General features: G+C 44.0%; 1 protein-coding gene across 3 annotated transcripts in view; it reads right to left on the bottom strand.

Moving 5' to 3' along the window:
- XYLT1 (xylosyltransferase 1) overlaps positions 1–20,900 on the bottom strand; it is a 202,598-nt gene that overhangs the window by 10,476 nt on the left and 171,222 nt on the right. For 2 of the 3 annotated variants that reach the window (XM_055805405.1, XM_055805407.1), the window contains 5 exons: positions 20,098–20,314; positions 17,901–18,077; positions 15,692–15,954; positions 12,134–12,329; positions 5,827–6,160 (listed from right to left, as the gene is read on the bottom strand). In XM_055805405.1, coding sequence (XP_055661380.1) covers positions 5,827–6,160; positions 12,134–12,329; positions 15,692–15,954; positions 17,901–18,077; positions 20,098–20,314 — 1,187 coding nt within the window. The remainder of the gene's footprint in view (positions 1–5,826; positions 6,161–12,133; positions 12,330–15,691; positions 15,955–17,900; positions 18,078–20,097; positions 20,315–20,900) is intronic. The other variant, XM_055805406.1, reaches the window with a different exon arrangement.

The following is a 20,900-nucleotide window of genomic DNA, read 5'->3' as shown; positions in this document are numbered from 1 at the left end:
GACATGGTGAAACCCTGACCTGGTACTGACAGGGGACTGCAGCAGAACAAACACCCCGAGTTAGGTGTCTGCATACCCTATAAAGAAAAAGCTGGGAAACAGCAATCTGAGAGCAGAGCCATGTATATAATCAATAGGAAATGCTGAGGATTCAACCCAGAACCCTCTCCTGGAGCCTCCAAGTCTTTGCTAAAAAGCTCACAGGAGAGCAAGGAGGATGCTGCTCATGCAAGCTACGGCACACGTGGGCTATTCTTCTTCGCATTAAAGGAAAGACGACAGAGATAATCCCGACTCTGTAACTCACTGGGCTGGGACAGGAGAAGGACAGTGTGGAACCCAGGCCCTGAAATACTGCATGAAAGGAGGCTGGAGCTATTGGGCATGCTTTTAAAGCACTGACACTTCAGTCCATGCTCATGAAAAAATAACAAAGAATGTAAGGCTTGCCCCATGGGATGTGTGTTTAGACATTTAAATCTGTACAGTTAGAGCAACCAATTAAAAATTAGCTAAATTACAGACACTAAGCCAGACTTTTTGGCCAGTAAACGCATCCAAATAGCCTGTTGACTGCAGGAGGACACATATCAATGCAAAATATATTCCACTGACTCTAAATTATATCTTTAAAAAATTAGTTATTTTTGTCCCCCATTTTGGTTTGCTCTTCATTTTGGGAGGGCACTTCATTTCTCAGCTGACTTTTCTTGGTATCACTTCTTTGCACTAAATACACAGTCTATAGTGGGCCGCAAAGGCTGGGATTTCAGCATCTTTGTGTGGGTTTGTGCTTCTTTTTGCAGAAAAAGCAAATGAGTTTAGACAGAGAGTAGTGGGCTAAGGAATGAAAAATGTGGTTACCTTGATACACATTAAGGTGCCCGACCTGTGGGTTTTTTTTTTTAAAGCAACAGAGAATGTACAGCTTTATTTCTTCACTTGAATGGTGTTGAAACCCTCTGGCAAAGAGGTAATTTTTTATTGACATTTTGTTTGTTTTCTCTTGCAGCAAACAAGACAGTGCTGCATTTGCTCATTGTGAAGCTAATCGACTCCTTGTCAACTGGATCTGAGCTAAATGATTCCAAATTTCAAAGTAAATCCCTGTCTTCAGAGTTTTTCTCAGAATGACAATTCCAGGGCATGTCTACTTTTCTGCACTTAATGCGCTTGCCTGCTGCTATTACTGCCTTTATCAAGAACATGTCATGGGACCTCTGGTTAATTTAAAGAAATCACAGCAGTTCTGACACAAGTTGCCACCCACTTTATAATCCATATAGATGCAATTAGAATTGATTGACCCACTGCAAACAACCAACGGCAAAAACAAAGGTTTCCCCAGTATATACTTAATTAAGATGATCTATAAATATGGATTAGGTTAAAAGGCCTTTGAGACGCACGTGTGCATCGCAGTATGTCTGCTAATGCTGTCAAGCCTTTGAAAGAAGTGGCTGCAGTCTGAGGGCACAGGGAGCAGGAGATGGTGTTCAAGGCCCCCTGTCCTGTCGCAGAGCAGCAGGGATCAGAAGCCCCGTGTCTGGGGAACGTGATCGAGCCAGGAACCAAACATGAAAGGTCTCTCTTTAGGCAAAGAAGGAGGATGCTCTTCTTCACTGCCCTCCTTGTCTGAAGGAAGCAGGGGTTTATTTATTCACTTATTTATTTATTCGCAATCCAGCGTTTAGTATCAGCTTGAGGTTTGGGACTTTTTCTGCCCCAGAAGTGAATCTGCCCCTGGCTCACAGTAACCTGTTGAGCTTTAATCAAACAGGTATCCTGCATTAAATGCATGACAGGTCATTATCATCACTCCTGCTAGGAGACTGCTGTGGAAACTTTGCCATGAATATGAACTCAAATTTTAAAATGAAATTGCTTTGGCTTTTTCTCTGCCCCCTCTCACTGCCCCTGGGAGATGTGTGATCACACCTGGCACGACTGCTTCACATGGACTTTGGAGAGCACAGAAGGGTGGGAACGTGGGATGACGGGGATGCAGTGCCAACCTCTATTGATTATGCTGTTTTCTTAGGAATTGAAATCGACTTGGTATCTTGGATTATAGTCGGCGAACTGCTGGCTAAATGCTACAAATTATACCTGTTGTTTGGCTCTGCCTCTCCAGTCCCTACACAGGGGACCCGGACATCTGGCCCCAGGTCTCCAAACTGCGCTTAAATTCAGGCTGCTTAAAGCAGACAGCAAGAAACCCCCATTCCTGTCTATTATCCCTGCTGGCGATCTACCGATCTCCCCGTTTTGTCTCCTCCGTGTTAGATTCCCTCTCTGTCTTGGCACAAGTTAATCCTCGGGCATCCTGCTGGTGCTTGGCAGCCCTCCTGTGTCCTTACAATAAGCAGAGTACTTAGCTTTAACACACTCAGCCATATGGTGTGAAACTAAAAATCACCATTTAGAAGAGGAATCAAACAGAATCTGGCTGTGCAGGACATAGAGGGAAGGAGACAGTGGTGGAGCAAGTGAACCTGATTTCTCCCACAGATTAATTTAATTTTCCTTTTTTTTTTTTTTTTCTTTCTCCAACCAGGCAAACATTTGAAGGCACTCTTGAGCCAGAGGATCTGCTGAAGGCAGAGTTGCTCAGTGACACAACTCAGAAGAGAAAATAAGACACAGATTTGGATGACTGCAGGGGGAAGAGGAGCAAGAAAGAATAAGTAACATTAGATTCTAGACTTTGCACCGAAAAAGTTTTGGGAGCCTTGTTTACAGTGGAAATACCCCAAACCTCCCAGCATACTCAGTAATTCCATGTAAGATCTGATCTCTTATAGATACAGCTTTTGAAAAGGTCAATTAATCTCCGTTTTTAAAACAATTTACATTGTCAGTTATGCACATCTGGACACAGTATCAAAGAAAATACCTGCTCTTGATTTCCCTTTATGGTTTTACTTGCATGCACAGACTTCAGGCCAAAATTAATAAAGAAATGGGAATAGAAAAATCAATAAACTAGCTGCATATACTGTTTTCATAAACTGCTAAACAAAATGTCTTTGCTGGTTGCTGTCTTTTTTCTTTTTTAATTGTAATCATGAATTTTGAGAGTCATGATACAAGAACAAACGTGTTTCCCTCTGATTATTCAAAGGAGGAGCAAGTAGCTCCCTTCATGATGCTGGGAAAACCAAAGCAACTTTTCCTTGTAGTGCTCTGTGCTGAACTGATGTGTAGGTGAGTAATGATTTAGGAGAGGCAGTGATGGTTGTCACGTCCATACTCTCAAGATACAAGACCATAGTGGCTGTTGTGCTGCTGCCCGATTGTGCAAACGCTTTTTAGAACAACGTGCACAAATTACACACAAGGCCATGGACGTTTTTATGCGCGTAACTACGTCGACTCCAGTTTCTACATCTGGAGTATATAAGACAGAGAGGATGAAGCAAATGACATGCAAAGTGGTATGAAATGTATCAGTCATTCAAAAAGCTTCTGGAGTAGCAAATTACTTTCCAGGGTAATTTTTCCAACCCTAAAGCTTTTTTCTTCCTCTTTTTTTGGGGGGTGTGTGGAATAGGTGGGGTGGGGTGAGGAAGGATGGTTGAAAGAACAAAATTTTAAAGAAATACCTAATGAAACATATTCCCTTCCGCTGCTGACAACTCCTGGCTAAATCTGACGTATGTTTTATTTTCAGTGTTAAAACAAGACAATAATACTGTTCCTTCAGTTAAGAAGATTTTTGGCAGCTTTTGCGTTGTTTACAACAGAAACAGAAATTGCTCTTTTAGAAGTTCTAATTCTTTTGTCATACTCTGACAATGCCTTTATTTGGCAGAGAAAAATATATTTAAATAATAAAGTGGTGACAAACTGACAAAAGCTAGAAATCAAAGCTAAATGACAAGTGCCTACACAGAGCACAATAGTGTCACTGAAACAGAAAGCCTTAAAAAACCCAAACAACGGGAATTTGCATTGTAAATACAATTCTAACTACAGTGGAGTGTCACTATTTGCCCCTGTAATTAATTTTCTTCTTTACCTTCATGCCTCAGACATCTGGAGATTATACATCACATCATCAGTAGCAAATCACTCCTGAGGCTTTTCTCCTAGATAACATTGTTCCCAAGCTTTGTACTTCATCCCTGTAGTAGATTCTAGTTACCATACAAATGTGCAGGGCACTTCAACAAAAAATAGGAGCCAGGTCGTCTCCCAGTGTACCAATGGGCAATACGGAGTAACTCCATAATTTCAGTGGAATTATTCCAGATTCAGAGTTTGGGCCAAAGGGAGTTCTGCCTTTACACCATCAGGTGTGGGCTCATGAAGTCTGAGACATGCTTAACTGTGTGCCAGGCTCTCATGTTATGGGGAAAAGCAGGAAGGTTGCTCGCTACACACCACGTTTTCCATCCAAATTATGCCTTAACTGTTAAATTACCAAAGAACATGGAATCCATTAATTTCCAGGAGACAAGTCAGTAACAGCTGCATTTAGAAGTAGGCTGCCTCAAACTTTAAAAACTTACTCCTTCTACACACAGTGTTTCTTTACAGTTTATCATTGCCTATTAGCTAATAACAGCAGCAGGTTGTTGGTGGTTTACTTTCTGCTTAAGAAATGATGCCACCAAATGTCAGAAGAAGAAATCAGTAAGTTAGCTCTTCTGCTGAGAAATGTGTAGACTCAAGCTCCCGTTGAGCAAGAAAAGGGCTGCATGAGCTCTCAGCAGTTGTCTGGTGGTGTTTGCATTACAGAAGCAGCACGCTATCCTGTAGGTAAACGCCTGACTCAGTTTATTTGCTGCCTTGTCAGAAAGAAGAACTTCTGAAAACTTAATAGGATCATTCATGTATCTGGCAAATTTAAGATGTCTAAAGTTATGAATATTAATACAGGGCAGATGGAAGCACTTGAGCACGTTAAGAAGAAGAATGGTAAAGATATTCATAACAACAAACTTGTTTTGATCTTACTGAGAGAACAGGTGTGGCTACACAATGGTGGCTCTCCTCCCAGCCCAGTGTCCTCGGCGTTGGCTGAGGACCTGAGCGCTCGAGCAGTGCCTGTCCCAGTGCAACCTGCTGCTGGGAGCCCACAGACACCAGCAGCCCGGGAACGGCCTCTCCATTTGGATGGCTCGGGGCTGCTGTGGCAGAGAAGAACATAGCTTCTTTCTAAAAAATCAGCTTGGGTCTGATAGTAGGATCGCCATATCCATAAATATTTCTGTAACACAGCTCAGCCCCCTCCCCAGCTTCACCTTCGGGCTTTGTGCACACACGATGGGTGCAGCAGCCTCCTGGTGGCACGTACCGGGCACGTTTTGGCACCTGTTAGGCACAAGTGAATGCCTGGACCTGACAATATGCCAGGTGAGCTCTGGCCTGGGGTAATTTTTGTCTAATTCAGCATTTTGGGTAGTCATGCTTTTATCATTGAACACACAGACCTTGTCGAGGTAACAGTTTAAACCTCTGTAACTCTTTAGGAGCAAACGTGAATGAAAAGCAGCAGAAAAGGGTCCATTTTTCTTTCTATTTATAGATGACGGCTTTTACAATAGCTGTTAGATCACTGAGAGTCTGAAGTCCTCTGGATTCTGAACTGTGCATATTTTAAAGATATAAATAGCCTTTTGTTCAAAGTGGCTATGTTTTACGGACTGGATACAGACACTTTCGCTTGTCTTAGTGCAACTATTTCTTCTGATTTAGTATCTGTAAAATTCCTTTCTTTTCTCCTTTTCCTATATAGCAATCCTTCATTTTTAACAGCACCATTTACAGTGAATACAGACACAATAACTGTATTATTCCTGTAGCAAACATTACACTTACCTTGTTTGATAGGCTGCCGATTAGAGAAGGTGAGAGGGGTAACAAGGAATTTGGTTTCAGCTACCTGTACCCAGTGATGCAGAATTTTTATCGTCCAGACACCGGGTCGCAGGGGCAAATTCAAAGGTGGTTTGTAATGAGTAAATTCGGCACTGGATTCAATAAGAATATCATATGTTGCTGCAATTACATTAACAGGATCCACCCAAATGACAGTAACGGTGACGTTGGGGCCTTTTCCCCATTTCTGCATGCCAACTGGCTCATCTGTCGGCCCAAGGAGTCCTCCGAAATTCCGGAAAAGCCTTTCCTTGGCGTCCCATTCGGTGCCAATCTGAAATTGAAGACCACATTGTTGCTAACGTCATCTCTGTAAGCACCTAAGGCCCTTACGTCAAATAAGGGCTCTCAAGACACATCACGTTTCTCTAACGACATGAATTATGCATATATATGAAGGGTGACGGCAACACGACCTGAGATCATAATGTGTACACAAATTGTGAGACAACCTTGAATGCAAGGCTTAGGTTTTTTGGTCCAATTGTTCACTTTTGATTGATATAAAAGTTTTCTTTATCTTAAGAGTGACATAACAGGCTGTAATAGCTCTGCTTTTCCTCCACATGGAAGCAGTCAACAAAGGACCAAGCCTAGTGACTGAACACAGGCTATGCATAGAAAAAACAATATGATCCATCATCTCCTGGGTCATGAAAATGTATTATACATTTGAGAGATGGTCCCTGCAGTAGAGACCTACCCAGTTACTGCTCAGACCAAGGAAGAGGCTTTTGCTGTCTCCAGGACAAGTCGCATCAGATCCTCTACTACATCCTCATGAGATGCTGTCTCCTTCACTCCCTGCCTCTTCTGTGGGAAGTTATTTCTGGTAAACTCTTTTCTTAATGTCATACTAGTGACATTGTTTTTTATTTATTCACTAACCAACAGTAAAGCAGCTGATTCACAATATAGTGTAAATATTTAATGGACCCTTCTTTTTCCTAGCAGCTTTCATATTTCAGTGCTCTTTATATGAATTTTAATGGTTCACCCATAACCCATGGGATGATACAAACTTACAAGCTGTTGCCATTTATATTTGTACACGACTGAAAATAAGCATCTCTGAACAGATAGCATGGAAATGTAGAAACTGGCCTTCTTAGGCCAACTGAAAGACTTTTTACTGTCCCAGTACTAAATTAACCACATGCTTATGAGGGTGATGGTTAACAAACCACTTCCATCAATTCTCAACAAGGCAACCTAGCGGATGCAGTACTGAGGGCTGCAGGTTTGCTTTTAGAGGAAGTGTCCACCTCACTTGTCCCATGAGGTCCTGTTCCCATGATCTCAAATCAAAAGTGATCAATATTAAACACAAAAAGATTTGAGGGACCCCAGCTGAAGTGAAGAACAGGAGAACCCCTTGGCTCCTTTTGGCAAGCAGACATTTGATGTCATTCCTTGGAGAGACATAGAGATGTTTTGGCCAGCATGGTACTGAAACCCCTCACAGTCCATCAGGTCTTCTTTGGCCTGAATCTCCAAACAAACAGTGTAATGACCTAAGAGTTGATTTGTTCCCCACACAGAAATGATGGGATTCTCTCAAGCGGTCTCCAGAGGCCTGTGCACACCCAGGCAGGATCCCCTCTTTCAGCATATGTGGATATTGAAGACTCCCCCAACACAGAGCTGTCCTTGTCCCCAATCTTCACCTCACACAGGCACGGTCAGAACATGCTTTCCTGAAAGCATGACAAATAATTGTAGCTCATTTGCTTCAGAGATTTTTCTTCCGAATTTTATCTCATGTCATGAGAATATGTGGTTCCAATATAATGCCAAAATCCCCCCAAATCCATAAAATGTAACAATTACCTGATGCCTACTACCACTGATACCTGTGCTGGAAACCGTCCAGTCCTCAATTCTTTCTAAATAAATCACTGTGGTCGGCAGACAAATTACAGGAGGACTGCAAACAAACGACGACAAGGCCAGCAGAATAAAACCCTACCATCCTAAATCCATCTGTCATCATACGGATTCCTCCTGCCGGACTATGACACTGCAGAATATGAGACAAAATGAGCCTTCCACTACTCTGCAATCAACACAGCAGAATCGCTGGTATTTCAGAGGTATTTCACCTAGCACACCGGCTAATCAAACCAGACAGCGTAGCCCAGATATCAGACCCAAGCATCGACTGCCTCGAGGAGCTGTCAGTGCATACCCTCCTGACAAGACTGACTGACTATGTATGGAAATAAGCCGAGAAGAGAAAATTTCCTGACCAGATCTTATTATCTACTCCACCAACCATCACTGAGTGCAGCCACATGAGTCACGCCTACTGGAGCTCAAGGGATCTGGAAATAATAAAGCCACAATATGTGAAACAAATCTACACCCTCCTGGGCGAAGAAAAGCCCGTAAGGAAGCTCTTTCCACCACATTCAATATTTCTTATTGATGAACTCCTTGAAGAAAGCTTACTTCATTCTCAAAAATCAAACGTTCAACCTCAACATCCAAGAATTTCCCTCTCTTTAGTCTCTCGTCCCTGGGAAAAGAAATCAGAAAGGTCCAATCCCCATGCTCTGACCTCCAGGTGACACTGCACAACACCAGGGTGCACAAAGGATGCTGAGGCACGTTCACATGCGTTTATTAGAGTGGTCTGTGGAAGAGTGAAGCTTGATTTTGGGGAAAAATTCTAACAAATTTGTTGACTGGTTTTGCTTTGCGCAGGCACGTCACTGCGTTCCCTAACATTAAAGCAAAATTCAGAGCCAAAGGGCAGGAGAAGAGGGGGAGGAAGGGACAACTCTCACGCTGGTAGCCATCGCCTCCCACGAGCACCTGTCCCACCACCCCTCTCGGGGTGTGCAGGTCCCCACAGACAGCAGCACAACCCCCCAAGGAGCAAACACTGCTGCAGAGCAGGTCCTCAGCAGCCAGGGCAAGGCACCCAGGCGCCCGCCAGCGCCCAGCCGGTGCTCGAGCAAGGCAAGGAGCTGGTGCTGCCTGGGGCTGTGCACCACCGGCACCCGAGGGGAGGGAACAGCCGGGAGCTGCCCACCACTGACATCTGTTTACAAGATCTGCCCTTTATGTCCAGTATCCAGCTGGGGACACACCTTCCCAGGCTGCACGGCTTGTAGTACAAGCTGGGTTTGGAAGAACAGTATTTTAAAGGGAATTTTACTCAAAGCACTGGTTAGAGGTTTATGCCTCTTCCCTTGAACTCTGCACAGCTGAGTTCCCAGTCCTGAGGTGTCTGATTTTATAGGCCAAGAGATACTACAGTCCTATAATATTTTTCATAGCCCCTTAAAACACTATAAGTAGGCTTTCACTTTCAAATGGAGTACACGAAGTATGGGATGGAATCAAGCAGTAATGAATATCTGATAAATTATGAAGGGAAGTGGCACAGAAACTGACATTTTCCACATCATTATTTTAATCACCATTATTTTGGGCTTCAAGAGCAGGCACTGTGCATGGGGCACATTTGGAAAGCTGGAACTCTCTCATTGGCTTAAAACTCCTGTTTCTATCTCTGTTCAGTCCCAATATAAAATTTTCCCAAGATAAATTATGCCTTGATTATGGGTTTGTATCTCGTTGCTCACCACAAACAGGACCATTAGGTTCACACAATGCACACTAATTGCCTGCCACCTAGTTTATTTTATTCTCTGTGATGAATCACAAGTCTTAACAAGACCAGAAATGAACTTGGTGTTCAACTGATATATGGTGAGCTGAGACACTCAGTACTGCACAGCAAATCAATCTTCTGCCCTCCATGTAGAAGTTGCACGAACCCAGGCTGGTAGGATACATACTGCGTGCATTGTGCACAAGCCGGTTTTAGGAGGTGGGGGAGTTTCATGCTTGGAAATAATTTCTCTTGGATTTCCTGTAAGTTTATTTTATTTTACTCAGCTCAAGACTGAGCGCAGGAGCCGTGTGTCTTAATTTCTTAAATTAGAAATTTCTTAAATTTGTTTAAAAATTAACCCCAGCTGGCTGATGGTTTTTTCCACTTGTCTTTACGCGGTGTATGGTGACATCTGCTACTCGGGAAGCAAAGGAGCGGAAGGGCTGACTGAAGGGGTCCCATCACCTCCGCTGCAATTTCAGTTGTACCTCAGGGTCACAACTGCACCTGGGAGCGCATGCAGTGCAGCATGTTTGTGCTCTTCCTGCCGGCCCCGTTGTGTGAGCTGGGAGAGGGAAGAAAGCTCCCAGCTATAAATACCCCATTCAGATTTAAATTTCTGCCAGACCATGGGGTGGAAGTCATTGAAGAACCAGCAGTTGTATGTCCCAGTAAGCACAAATCTTCATTTTCTTATCTGGTGCTGACTCTGTAAACACTGATACCCTCATCTTAGGTGAACTGCTAAATTTGTTTTACACTTGCTGGACTTTGACAAAGAAGTGGCATTTTAATAAGCAGTAGCAGATCAAAGGTTTTCCAGCCACACTGAAGCTGAAGAGGTTAATGCTGGATTTATACCAGGGTAGCTGAGAGAATAATTTGGCTCAGAGGCAGAGATGCCTGCAGGCTGGAGGAAGGCAGAAAGTAAAATAAACAATTAAGAAATGATTGAATTATTTACTTTGTACCTCCTGGTCTTTTAAAATACGAAGCATCTAAGAAAGGAGAGGACAATTAAAGAGTTTCGGTGAAAAAAAAAATAATGAAAACAAGTAAGTAGCCACCAAAACTCTTTTTCTGTGTTTCAAATAGAAGAAAATGCTTCCTTAGCCTGAACAAAGCTCGCCAGTGATGAAATCCTTCCCATGCTTGGCACTCGCGTGGCCTCACTGCAGCAGCAGTTCCAACAGGGCTGCTTACAGACCAGCTGTGGTCTGTGAGGCTGTGAGGAGCAGCTCATTAGTCCCACGGGATCCAGGGATCCTCCCTGTAGGGTGACACACTCCACAGAGCTGTGGGCACACGGCAGCAAAGAGGCCACCAACACGCTACCACCTCTCCCGTCGGGGGAGGCTGACCCGGGGCAATGCTGCTGCAGGACGGCCACCCGTCAGGCTCACGCCCGCCGCAGGGCCAGCATGGGAAAAATGGGGCACTGGGGCCGGGGGGACCTGGCAAATGGCTAGCGAGTAGATTCTGGTCCCAGGTTTGTTTCCTCCCTACAACCACAGTGAAGTCAGAGGTATCTTTTCTAAATAGTTTTATTCGAGTTCTAGAAGACTGAGATCAGTATGTTTCTTTTCATCATACACTCAGAAAAAACTGCTGCTGCCAGCTCAGTTGCTGAAAGATCCAGAGCAGGGATTGGGACCAAACTGAGATTAAAAGTACCAAATAAACAGCAGAAAAACTCCTACAAATCACAAGAATTAAAGCTTGTATGACCATTTATCACTGCATGAAATGGCAAGCCTACCATCAGACACATTGATAAATGAAACACACTTTCCATCCATCTCTTTAATGGCGCATTAGTGTCATGGATTTGCCATGCACACCAAAACACTGAATCCTACCTAGGCATTTCTTAATTGCCCAAGAAGATGGTAATTTATGGACTTAGCCATAATGACTGGAACACATTTGTTCAATCAATTTTATACCTTAATTGAAATTTGTGGCTTAACAAGAAAAATCATGAAATTAACTGCTCAGACAGTTATATCTTTAAAACAGAACACAGATGTCTGATTCTATTAGTGGTCAACTTTCCTCATAAATTTGAGGGTATATTTTTTACACTCTATGTCAGATCCTGAGACAAATTCCTAGAAGAAAAAACAGGATTTGTGGGAAATCGCAGCCACCAGTGCGATAATTTTCTCTTTTGTGTTATAACATCAATATTCTGCTCACATGTGGCATCGGTGCCTGACTATCACTAATTTTATGAGGGTTTTTTCAGCATACCCTTGAGAGGAATGCTTACCACATCCCTGTTCACATCTGGAGCTGCAGAAACACGGCATTTTTCCCAGGTATCTCTCACAGCACCCACAACAATCAGAGTCACAAAACTTTTAAGTTACTGAGCCCCTTTTACAACAGCAAATGCCTCCAGTTTGTGCTTCAATCAAGAGGGAGTGAGGAAACTCACAGGACCACAGATCTGAGCCGGCAACAGTATCTACTTCAGCAAAGAGGATGTGCATTAATTACACTAAAGAGCCACTGTCAACTAAAAGTTACATGGAAATACAGTTTCCAGAGGCTGCTGAATTAGTGTGCAATCTCTCCAAAGGCGCCTGATGTTGTGCATGGGTGGCTGCGAATACTTACCTCTGAAAACTGCAGCCTTCCAAAATCACTTGGTGGACTTGCGATCTTAAAGACTTTCTTGGGCATCACCCACGTTTCCAGAGTTTCTAGTTTACTGACAGCCAGATTCGTTGCGTGGTGTCTAATTAGGAAGCCTTGGAAACGGTCAGCAAGGAAGTAAAGGTGGACGGAAACTGGATGGCCCATGGGGTAGTATCTGTAAAACGGCACACGCTCATCAGTTACACGAGAGAGACATGAAATCACCATTTACTTGGAGCTAACGGCTTAAGAAGTATTCATTTCAACTAGAAAATTCACCACTGTACATTAAGAGATTTCAAATGTGTTCATGACTCATTATCAAATATTCTTAGGCTGTTCCGATTACCTTGAAACATAAAAATATGCTACTAAGAATATATGCTCATTTAGAACATATTCACGGCTCTAAGCTCTTTAGGAGATACCTCTGCGTGCCCGAAAACTCCTCTCCTTTAATCTCTCTTCTGGGTAAAAGGCATGTCACCGGAGATACATATTGCTAGGCTGCAGCACTGTTCGCCAGGGCAAAGGATGCTTAAGAAATGTGTCTCGTTCCCAAACAGGTGGTTGCCTTTCTCCAGGGTTAGAGCCCAAGATGCCTGGCGGTGGATCCTGGGGACAGCAGTGGGCCGGGGACAGCAGCCCACACCGTGTCCTTGCCCGCACATCTGTCCCCAACCCACGGCCCAAGGGCTCGGTCCCTGTCGGGTGGCACTGCATCAAGGACACCAGAACTGCCCCCCCTGGCAGGTCTCCTTTATTTTAGGAAATAAACTTCACATTCCTTAAAGACTTGAGGTTGCTTTTTGCTGTGGATTTTCTACTCCTAATTACAAATAAACTGAAAAAAGGTCAAACAAACAGGAAAAGCTTGTCTTCAGGAGATTTGGAAGCTTTCAGCTACAGTTCAGATTCAAAGACAGCGTAGTCCTGGTTTTAATAATTAAAATTAATGGTCAGTTGTCTGCTATAGTCTCAGAAACATCTGTAATTATGTTTGTGTACATATGGATGCATAAATAATCAAAAATACATTATTCATAGCTCTGCAATCAGATATTTTGCTACTTTACAGCACCGTCATTAATTGCAAAACAAGTGTTTGCAACACATTTAAAAACCATCCACTATCACACCTTCCCTGCCAAGTCAGCTAATTCTGACTCCTCATGCTAGTTATTACATCTCAAGACATAAACACCAAGAGGAGCTAACCAGGAAGGACCTTTCATTACATGAAACCAGCAACACCCAGAAGGAAGTCTCTAGAGCTTAAGGAATAAACATAACAAGAGGGGGTACAAACAGGGCCAGCACTGATGGACTAAGCAAAGACACAGCAAAGTTATGCAGCCAATACAAGCAACAATCTGACTTCTGTTCCAAGTACTGAGACCTCCTGTTCTATATGTGTGCGGCAGCAAATATTTACAATATCCTTGAAACAGTCTGAGTAAATTGTCTCTTGGCAGCAGTGAGTAAAAATGCCTGGAGATGGAGAGAAATAAATTAAATCTCAATCACACATTAATGTTGCTTCCACTGAAGATGCTGATATGCAATCTAATTTGGTACCAGAGCAGTCTGCAGGGGGCACGGCTTCCTGAGGCTGGGAGCTAGCCCTTGGTAGAGCAGTGCGCAGGGAACAGCCTCCTGGGCCGCTGTGGGTGGCAGCATCTCCTGTGAAATGAGCTGGGGTGGCAACTGCAGGATCAGCCAACTTCGTGCTGCTGTTAGCCCCAACAGCAAAGGGAATGCTGCTGAGGTGCTCAGTCCAAATACATCCCTGCCCTTCCCGCGTTAGAGGCATGCAAAATCACGAGAGGGACAGAGGCAGTGTACACTTACATGCACACGCTCCGAAAGACAACATAGTATCAAGAGAGGAGAGGTGCAAATCATAAACCTGAGGGTCATCCACCTTCCTGTGATTTAAATGGGACACTGGCGCACAGCGTTTTTGAGGGGGCTCGGGTAGGGATGAAAATGAAGCCTTCAGCCCCGTCCCTGTTTGCACTCCTCCCTGCACCGTTCCGAGGCTCCAGCCTCTGTGAAGGCGCCGTGCTTTATCCCGGAGACAGCTGCAATCAGCGGTGGATGACACGGCTGCCCTATCTATAATCTGAGCAAGCTTGAAAAGCACCTTGAGCTCCTGTGCAACGAAAATCTCCCCAGAAATGAAATTGATTACTGATATAAATCATCATCAGAACACCGGCAAAAGGAATAAGCACAAAAGTAATTGTCAAATTATTTCAGTAGGGGTTATACATAGCTCCCATCCTCTCTGCTGGCTTCGCGCTCTGCAGGACAAATGACCCAGGACTTCTTTAGGTCTCCCTTTATGTCATGTAAGGAAGACATGCTACTAGTGATTATTTCTATCTAATTATTATTGATCTTTTATTGCTTTGCACCGGTAACCTTTACTGGCAAAGCTGTAATAGGAATCTGGATCACTTACTGCTACATCTTTCTAAATGGGACATTACTCAGCACTTTCATGACTAAGTAGGAAGGTCAAGGCACTTTGGTTCCCTCTCGAGAACACAAGAGGGGCAAAGTCCATCCGTCAAAGCACAAGGAGCGTCTTCAGTATTTGCTGACTTGGGCTGTATGTTTTCTATTAGGATAAAAAAGGGCAAGGTCCAAAAAATACATTCTGAAGAAGGAATTAAGAGACTGTAAAGTAAGACTTTAAAAGATGAACCCTCACTGCTTTGAACATAAAGAGCTTCAGATGTGTTTGCAGGCAGCAATTATCTACCATGAAGAAAGCCTTTTCTGTGCAAGTCTAACTCCAGAAATTCTTCCTTCAAATCCCTTTTAGACTGAATTCTTCTTTGCTAGGCTTATAGGTGAAAAAGGAATCTAGACTGTGGGGGGCTTTCCCTTTAAAGAAAAAGGACCTTTATTTGAGAGAGAGTGAGAGAGAGGGAGATCTATACATGCATTCATTTTATTTATTTGATGCTAATGGATCCCATCAGTTACAACACTTTTGGCACAGACAGCTGTACCAAGCAGGCAAACTGAGTCAAGCAAGTAGTTCTCTGTGCTCTATGTATGCACCCAGGGGAACAAACAAGCAAGGGCCATTAACCTGCCTGTGTTCAGATTAATTCTGAAATCCTGTCCTCTGCTTTTGGTAAGCATAATAGAGGTGAACACGACCTCTGCTGCAATCACACAGAGGGTTTGGAAGCTGCGGGTATAATACACTTGCTGAAATTAATCAAGAAAATGCAGCAGTAGGGGTAGCACTGCCCAACTGGATCCTGTCTGTCTTCATCAGGCTGGAGAGGAGCTCCTTCAAAGTGCAGCGAGCAGGTCACAATGTCAACCCTGAATAACCAGTGCTTTGTTGTTGGCACAAATACTCCCAGAAATAAGCACCGTACGCTTGCAGCTCCTGGCCCTGTTCACGACGGTACGCTCCATCCGGCACAGCCAAGTAGCTGAACATCCGCCGGCACGTGGCAGCCCACCCCGTGTCCCTTGGAGCACCCAGGACAAAGACAGACCCGGACTGACCTGCAGCTGTTGTCTCCAGCAGCGTGGAACGAAGTCTCCGCTCTCCTCAGGCCCAGGCGGGAGAAGGCATGGTACATGGTGAGGGCGACGTCGCTGAGGGTGTGCACGCCGTCAGGCTCGTCGTACACGTTCTCCCAGTACGACCGGAGGCCGGGTGTGCCCGAGGGGTAGTTGCCATACAAGTAGTAGTCCAGCTGGCCGATTATCTCCTGATTCACTACAGCTTCAAATTTGCGGGCAAAGAAAGTTGGCCTGGCAGTCTGCTGTGGTGATACAAAAGGAGAAGACACTGGGGTGAGTTTCCCATCTTCAGCCATGACATTTTGTCTTAAGCGATGGCTTGGAGCTGAAGACATGAACTGGTTCTCCCCATGGGCAAAGCTGTCTTAAAAGAGTCACTTTTCTGACAATTTGTTGTTAAGATTCAGATTAAAAATACATAATTACTCCATGAAAATATAGGTGTGCCAATCCCTCCGTAACAACAGCCACCCACTGCTGCCTTGCCCTGGCCGGGTCTCCAGCAGTGCTGGAGGGGTGAGGATGCTCTAAGCGACGGCGTCACCCTGGAGGTGGGACAGCACTGGCACGTGTCACGGGCGGTCGGGCCGGGGGCGAAGCGTCCCGTGGCACAGGGTCTTGGAAGGGGCAGAGCAGTGTGTATGAATCTGCTGCTGTGAGGGGGCACGGGGACCCTGGGAGAGCTGCCATCGGTGGCTGAGGCTTCTCAGCTTCTGACCGGTCCTATAGAGATGTTTTGCTCTGCCCTTGACACAATCTTGGGTGTATTACTAGTTTAGATGCTACTCAACTACCACTGGCTTTTAAAAAGCTTTTATTCTGCCCTGCTTATATTTAAGCATGGGCATTGAGGTGCCGAGAAGTTCAGAAGTGCCCCAGGTGGTTAAAAAATTCTTTTGAGGATGTTCAGTTTTACTCTGAGATGTTGCATGCTGCGGGCTCTCCATCTCCTCAGCAGCTTGCTTTGTGCCTCCGTGGGAACCGCCAGCCAGCCTTCTGGTGCCACGTGTCGCTGAGAGGGGCTCTCTCATCAGCCAATATCAGAAGTTGCCCTTACACATATCCTAATTTTGAACTTCCCCTTGCAGCCCAGTTTACCTGATGGTTTTCTGAAATGTCATTGTGGGTTGTTTTCCCAGTCTGGAGCAGGTCAGCCTCTGCAGACCGGCAGGAGTTTTTTAAAACTTGCCATTTATTCTGTGCTGCAGACTTTCCTGGGACTGGCGTTCGGGGCAGCAGCACGCCTCTCAGATAATGTCTCATTTGCTCTTTTTGTGAGCGCCTGTGTCACTGCCTTCAGCCTCGCCTAGTAGGCAGCATATTACAATAAAGAAAAGATCTCTGTTTTGGAGCAGTCATCATTTTTGTGCTGTAGGGTAACACATTCCCCATCCCACACAAAGCCTGAACAAACATGCTTTATGCAGGGAACCCCAAGGAGCTGCAGGGATGGAATTGCAAATCTGGTGACCTTGAAACAAGCAGTTGTTCATTCTTAACAGAAAATACACAGACCAGATACAGACTTGAGACTGAGTGCACCCTCAAGTACAAGGATTTGCTCTCATGTCTGCCTCGAGGAAACTGTATCACAAAGGAACAGATTAAACTTTTTAAGCAGTTCTGTCAAGCCTGGGTGATTAAAACCTCATGACTCTGGCCCCCAAGTAAACTTAAGTATAATCACGTTGATGAATATAATCACAAAACCTGATTTGCTTTGTGCTATGTAAGCCCGTAGCAGACACTCTGGTCAACTTTCAAGTTTTTTTCAAAGATGAAAAACATTACTTAACAACGAAAGCCAGGGGTTTCATGAAATCATGACAACACCTGAGCTGGAACTTAGGAAAAAATCCTTTGCAATAAATTCACAAGAGTTACCAAGTAATATTGGTACAGTGAGGAATGTTTCAAGCATCCCTCCTTTCTAGCACAGCAGATCTACCAACGCCGAGTAGTGCAAAGAGCTGCTCTGTGCCCTTACCATGCAGTATTAAGTCTCAAGGGCCAAAACAGAGAACCAATCTTTCATTCTCCTGAAATTAACAGCAGAGCTTCCTCACCTTTTCTCCACCTTGCTTGATAGGGTAAAAGCTTCCCTTCCCACTCCCCACTGCAGCCATGCAGCCCGAGGGCTCTCCACACCCCAGCAGAGGGGGAAGAGCGGAGAGACTGCTTCAGTTACCTGGAATCGGTGGAAGTCTGCTGGTTTGAAGTCGTTAGGTGAACAGCCACACCAGTCAACAATGTGCTTGTACTGACACTTGCAACCGAGTTTTCGGTTCCAGTTCGTGATGCGCAAGTTGTTGTCCACCATGGAGTCACAGTACGGGCTGTTCTCCAGAACAGTGTGAAAGAAGGACTGCAACGTTTGAAGACAGAGCAGATCAGTACATTCAGCTCCTCAGACTTCCATCTTCTCCTTCACTTCAGCCCACGGGCTGAACTGAATGCAGGTGACTTTCTTTTGAAATGACAGAATTAACAAGTGCTGCTGTTCTACCATATAGGAAAAGCACTCCACATGTACACATTCCATATAGTATGAAAAAAAACACAGCATGCTATAGACCCAGCCAAACTGGAAGAACATACAGTTGAAGCCTTGCTACAATAACCTCCAGGAAAGGCACCAGTGCCAGGAATTATTTTAATTTCATCTGTATGAGCAATTTTAAGAAATTCCCATTATTTCTCTTCTACAAGTCACTCTCTGGTCTAACTGATTTAGGACTATTATCCTGAGCAATGTGTTATATATCTCAGGCTGTTTCCTAAGACAATCCTCAAACCTTCACCACAACCCTGGTTACTATGAAAAAAATAGTCTCAGACAGTTCTTCTCTATCTCCAGCACTCCAAAATGCATTGCCAGTTGAACGGCCTTGTTCTGAAACACACAGCTCACCCAGGCACCAAAAGGACATTCTGCCTCCTGCAATTACGTCTGAAATCATAAGTCTTTATTTGCTGACTCAAGGCAGCAAGGAATTCCTATTGGGCTATCCTAATTGTACCATCATAATATCAGCTGTTACATAAATCATGTGTAATGGGGACTGATGTAGCAGGTTAACAGGTCAGTGAAGGCAGGTGATTTTAAGAAACGAGCTATGTGACTTGCAAGGAAAACCTTGTAGAAAGAAGCTACAGAATATGATGAAATTTAGCCCTCTAAGAGATGCTTTTTGGAGCAGTGACTTCTCTTTAAAATCAGCAATAGCAAGACCTATAAATAACTAGCATAACATTAGCATGGCTGGCCCCCAAATAATCCCCCTACCCTTTTTAATGTTAAATGACAGCCCAGTGAATATGGATTTTATGCTTGAGCTGTTTGGTTAAACCCATAAAGGCTCATTCAAGCGAGAGGGGAAAAAAAACCAACCCTACCCAATTACCCATTGCCCTGTGTCCTTTTATAACGATACAGAAATTTCTCCTAGATAATGGATAAAAAGGTTATCAGAGTTGAAAGAAAAGGTGATTTTTAACAGAAATAGGATTAAAGCAAGATTATTCAATATGTGCACGGAATAATAAACCCCTATCAAAAGATGACAGTGGCTGTGCTCCACCGTAAGCTAATGAACCTGGCTTTGCACGATCGGTCTCATCAATCCCTCAAAATGTTCAGAGGCCATTAGCGAGGAATGAAGTTATCATTTTAAAGACAGTCATCAGGCCCTTCCTTGGGATGGCTGCACGCTACGTACCCTGGGAGCAGAGCCTGACAAGCCAGGGGAGCAACGTACCTGCTGCAGCAGGGGTAGCACGGCCTGACAACCCGCCAGGCTCTGTGCTCTATTTGCAGATAACGCACATCTCCCTGACACGCTGCCGCATGCTGGATGAAACCCATCCTGGTGTGCGCTCCCCTTCTGCACCACTTGTAGCCAGAGCGATTCCTGAGTGATCTAAATGATTTGTGACTATGCCTTGTAGCTGAGTTTTCAACTGAACAATAAACCTTTGTTTGTAGGATTTTTATTTTTAAAGAAAAGGGCTGGATAATAGTGAGGAAAGCTACTTATGAAGACAATTTGCCATTTCTAATAGCCTTCAAAGGCTTTGTGGAGGAACAATTTGCCAGCAAAGGGCAGTTGGATTTTGGTTGTTCAGTAATAGATTAATAGGCTTAATAGTATAAAACAAGGCCACTCCTTGCAAAAAAGTCCCACAAACAAAGCAACAAAACAACTGCAAAAGTTGTTCTAACACTAAAGGACTTACTCGTCATGGGAGTAAAATTATCATTACTCACTGTGGGATGGCCCAAAGCCCACCAAAATCAGGTGAAAGCCCTTCTGACTTCAGAGATCTTTGGGACAAGCACAAATATTGAGCTTTGAACAGAGAGGAGCTGGTTTGAGTTCACATACCTCAGCAGGAAGCAACGTGTAAGAGTAAAACCTCTTCATCTTTGTTACCAGATCATCATTAGAAAAAGTGACATACTCCACAAACTTCCTGTTCAGGAGAAACCAGTCCGACCCTCCATCGACTGTGATTCCTTCTGGGATCCTGCGGTCCCCCAGGCGCCACATGTGGGTATCGCATTCCAGGAACAGCCGATCCAGTCCTTGTTTTCTGATAAATCTGAGGGAATACAAAAGCAGTCATTAAAAGTTAATTTGTATTTTGTTATCATCACGAGCTCTACAAATAAAGAAGCTACTTTCTCAAGCAAAAAAAAGGATAAAAAGGTCACTTGTTTATATTTCTGTTCTACTCATAAATAATGTAGAGAGGTTTAATAAATGATTAATCAGTTATACATTCACTTATAGAGACAAAGATCAACAGATTCCTTTTAAACACTGTTTACACCTTCTGCTGACCTAAGACAGAACTGTGCAAGTTACAGAGCTCTATGGCATGAAAATGCATAATCTTCATTAACTCTTAACAAACGACTGCAGAAGAACTGTAACATGAACATGAACTAAACACAATCTGTGTGATTGGCTTCTGCCTCTAAATAAATGCAGTTTTTGAAAAACAGCGAATTGCACATAAAGGTAAAATGACCAATTTTCTCCTATGTTATTATACCACAAATTTTTCTATTGGGGTATAGTTAATTAGGAAGAAATACAATTGCTTTGCTCTTTGCTGTAGAATGAGTATGTCTGCTCCATTTTCAAGTCTATTGGGAACAATGTTTTGTTATGGCTGAACCGTG

The sequence above is a fragment of the Falco peregrinus genome, chromosome 5 (assembly GCF_023634155.1).
Source record: "Falco peregrinus isolate bFalPer1 chromosome 5, bFalPer1.pri, whole genome shotgun sequence".
NCBI lineage: Eukaryota > Metazoa > Chordata > Aves > Falconiformes > Falconidae > Falco > Falco peregrinus.
Note: the sequence above shows the minus strand (reverse complement) of the source record. Positions and strands in the feature narration are given on the sequence as shown.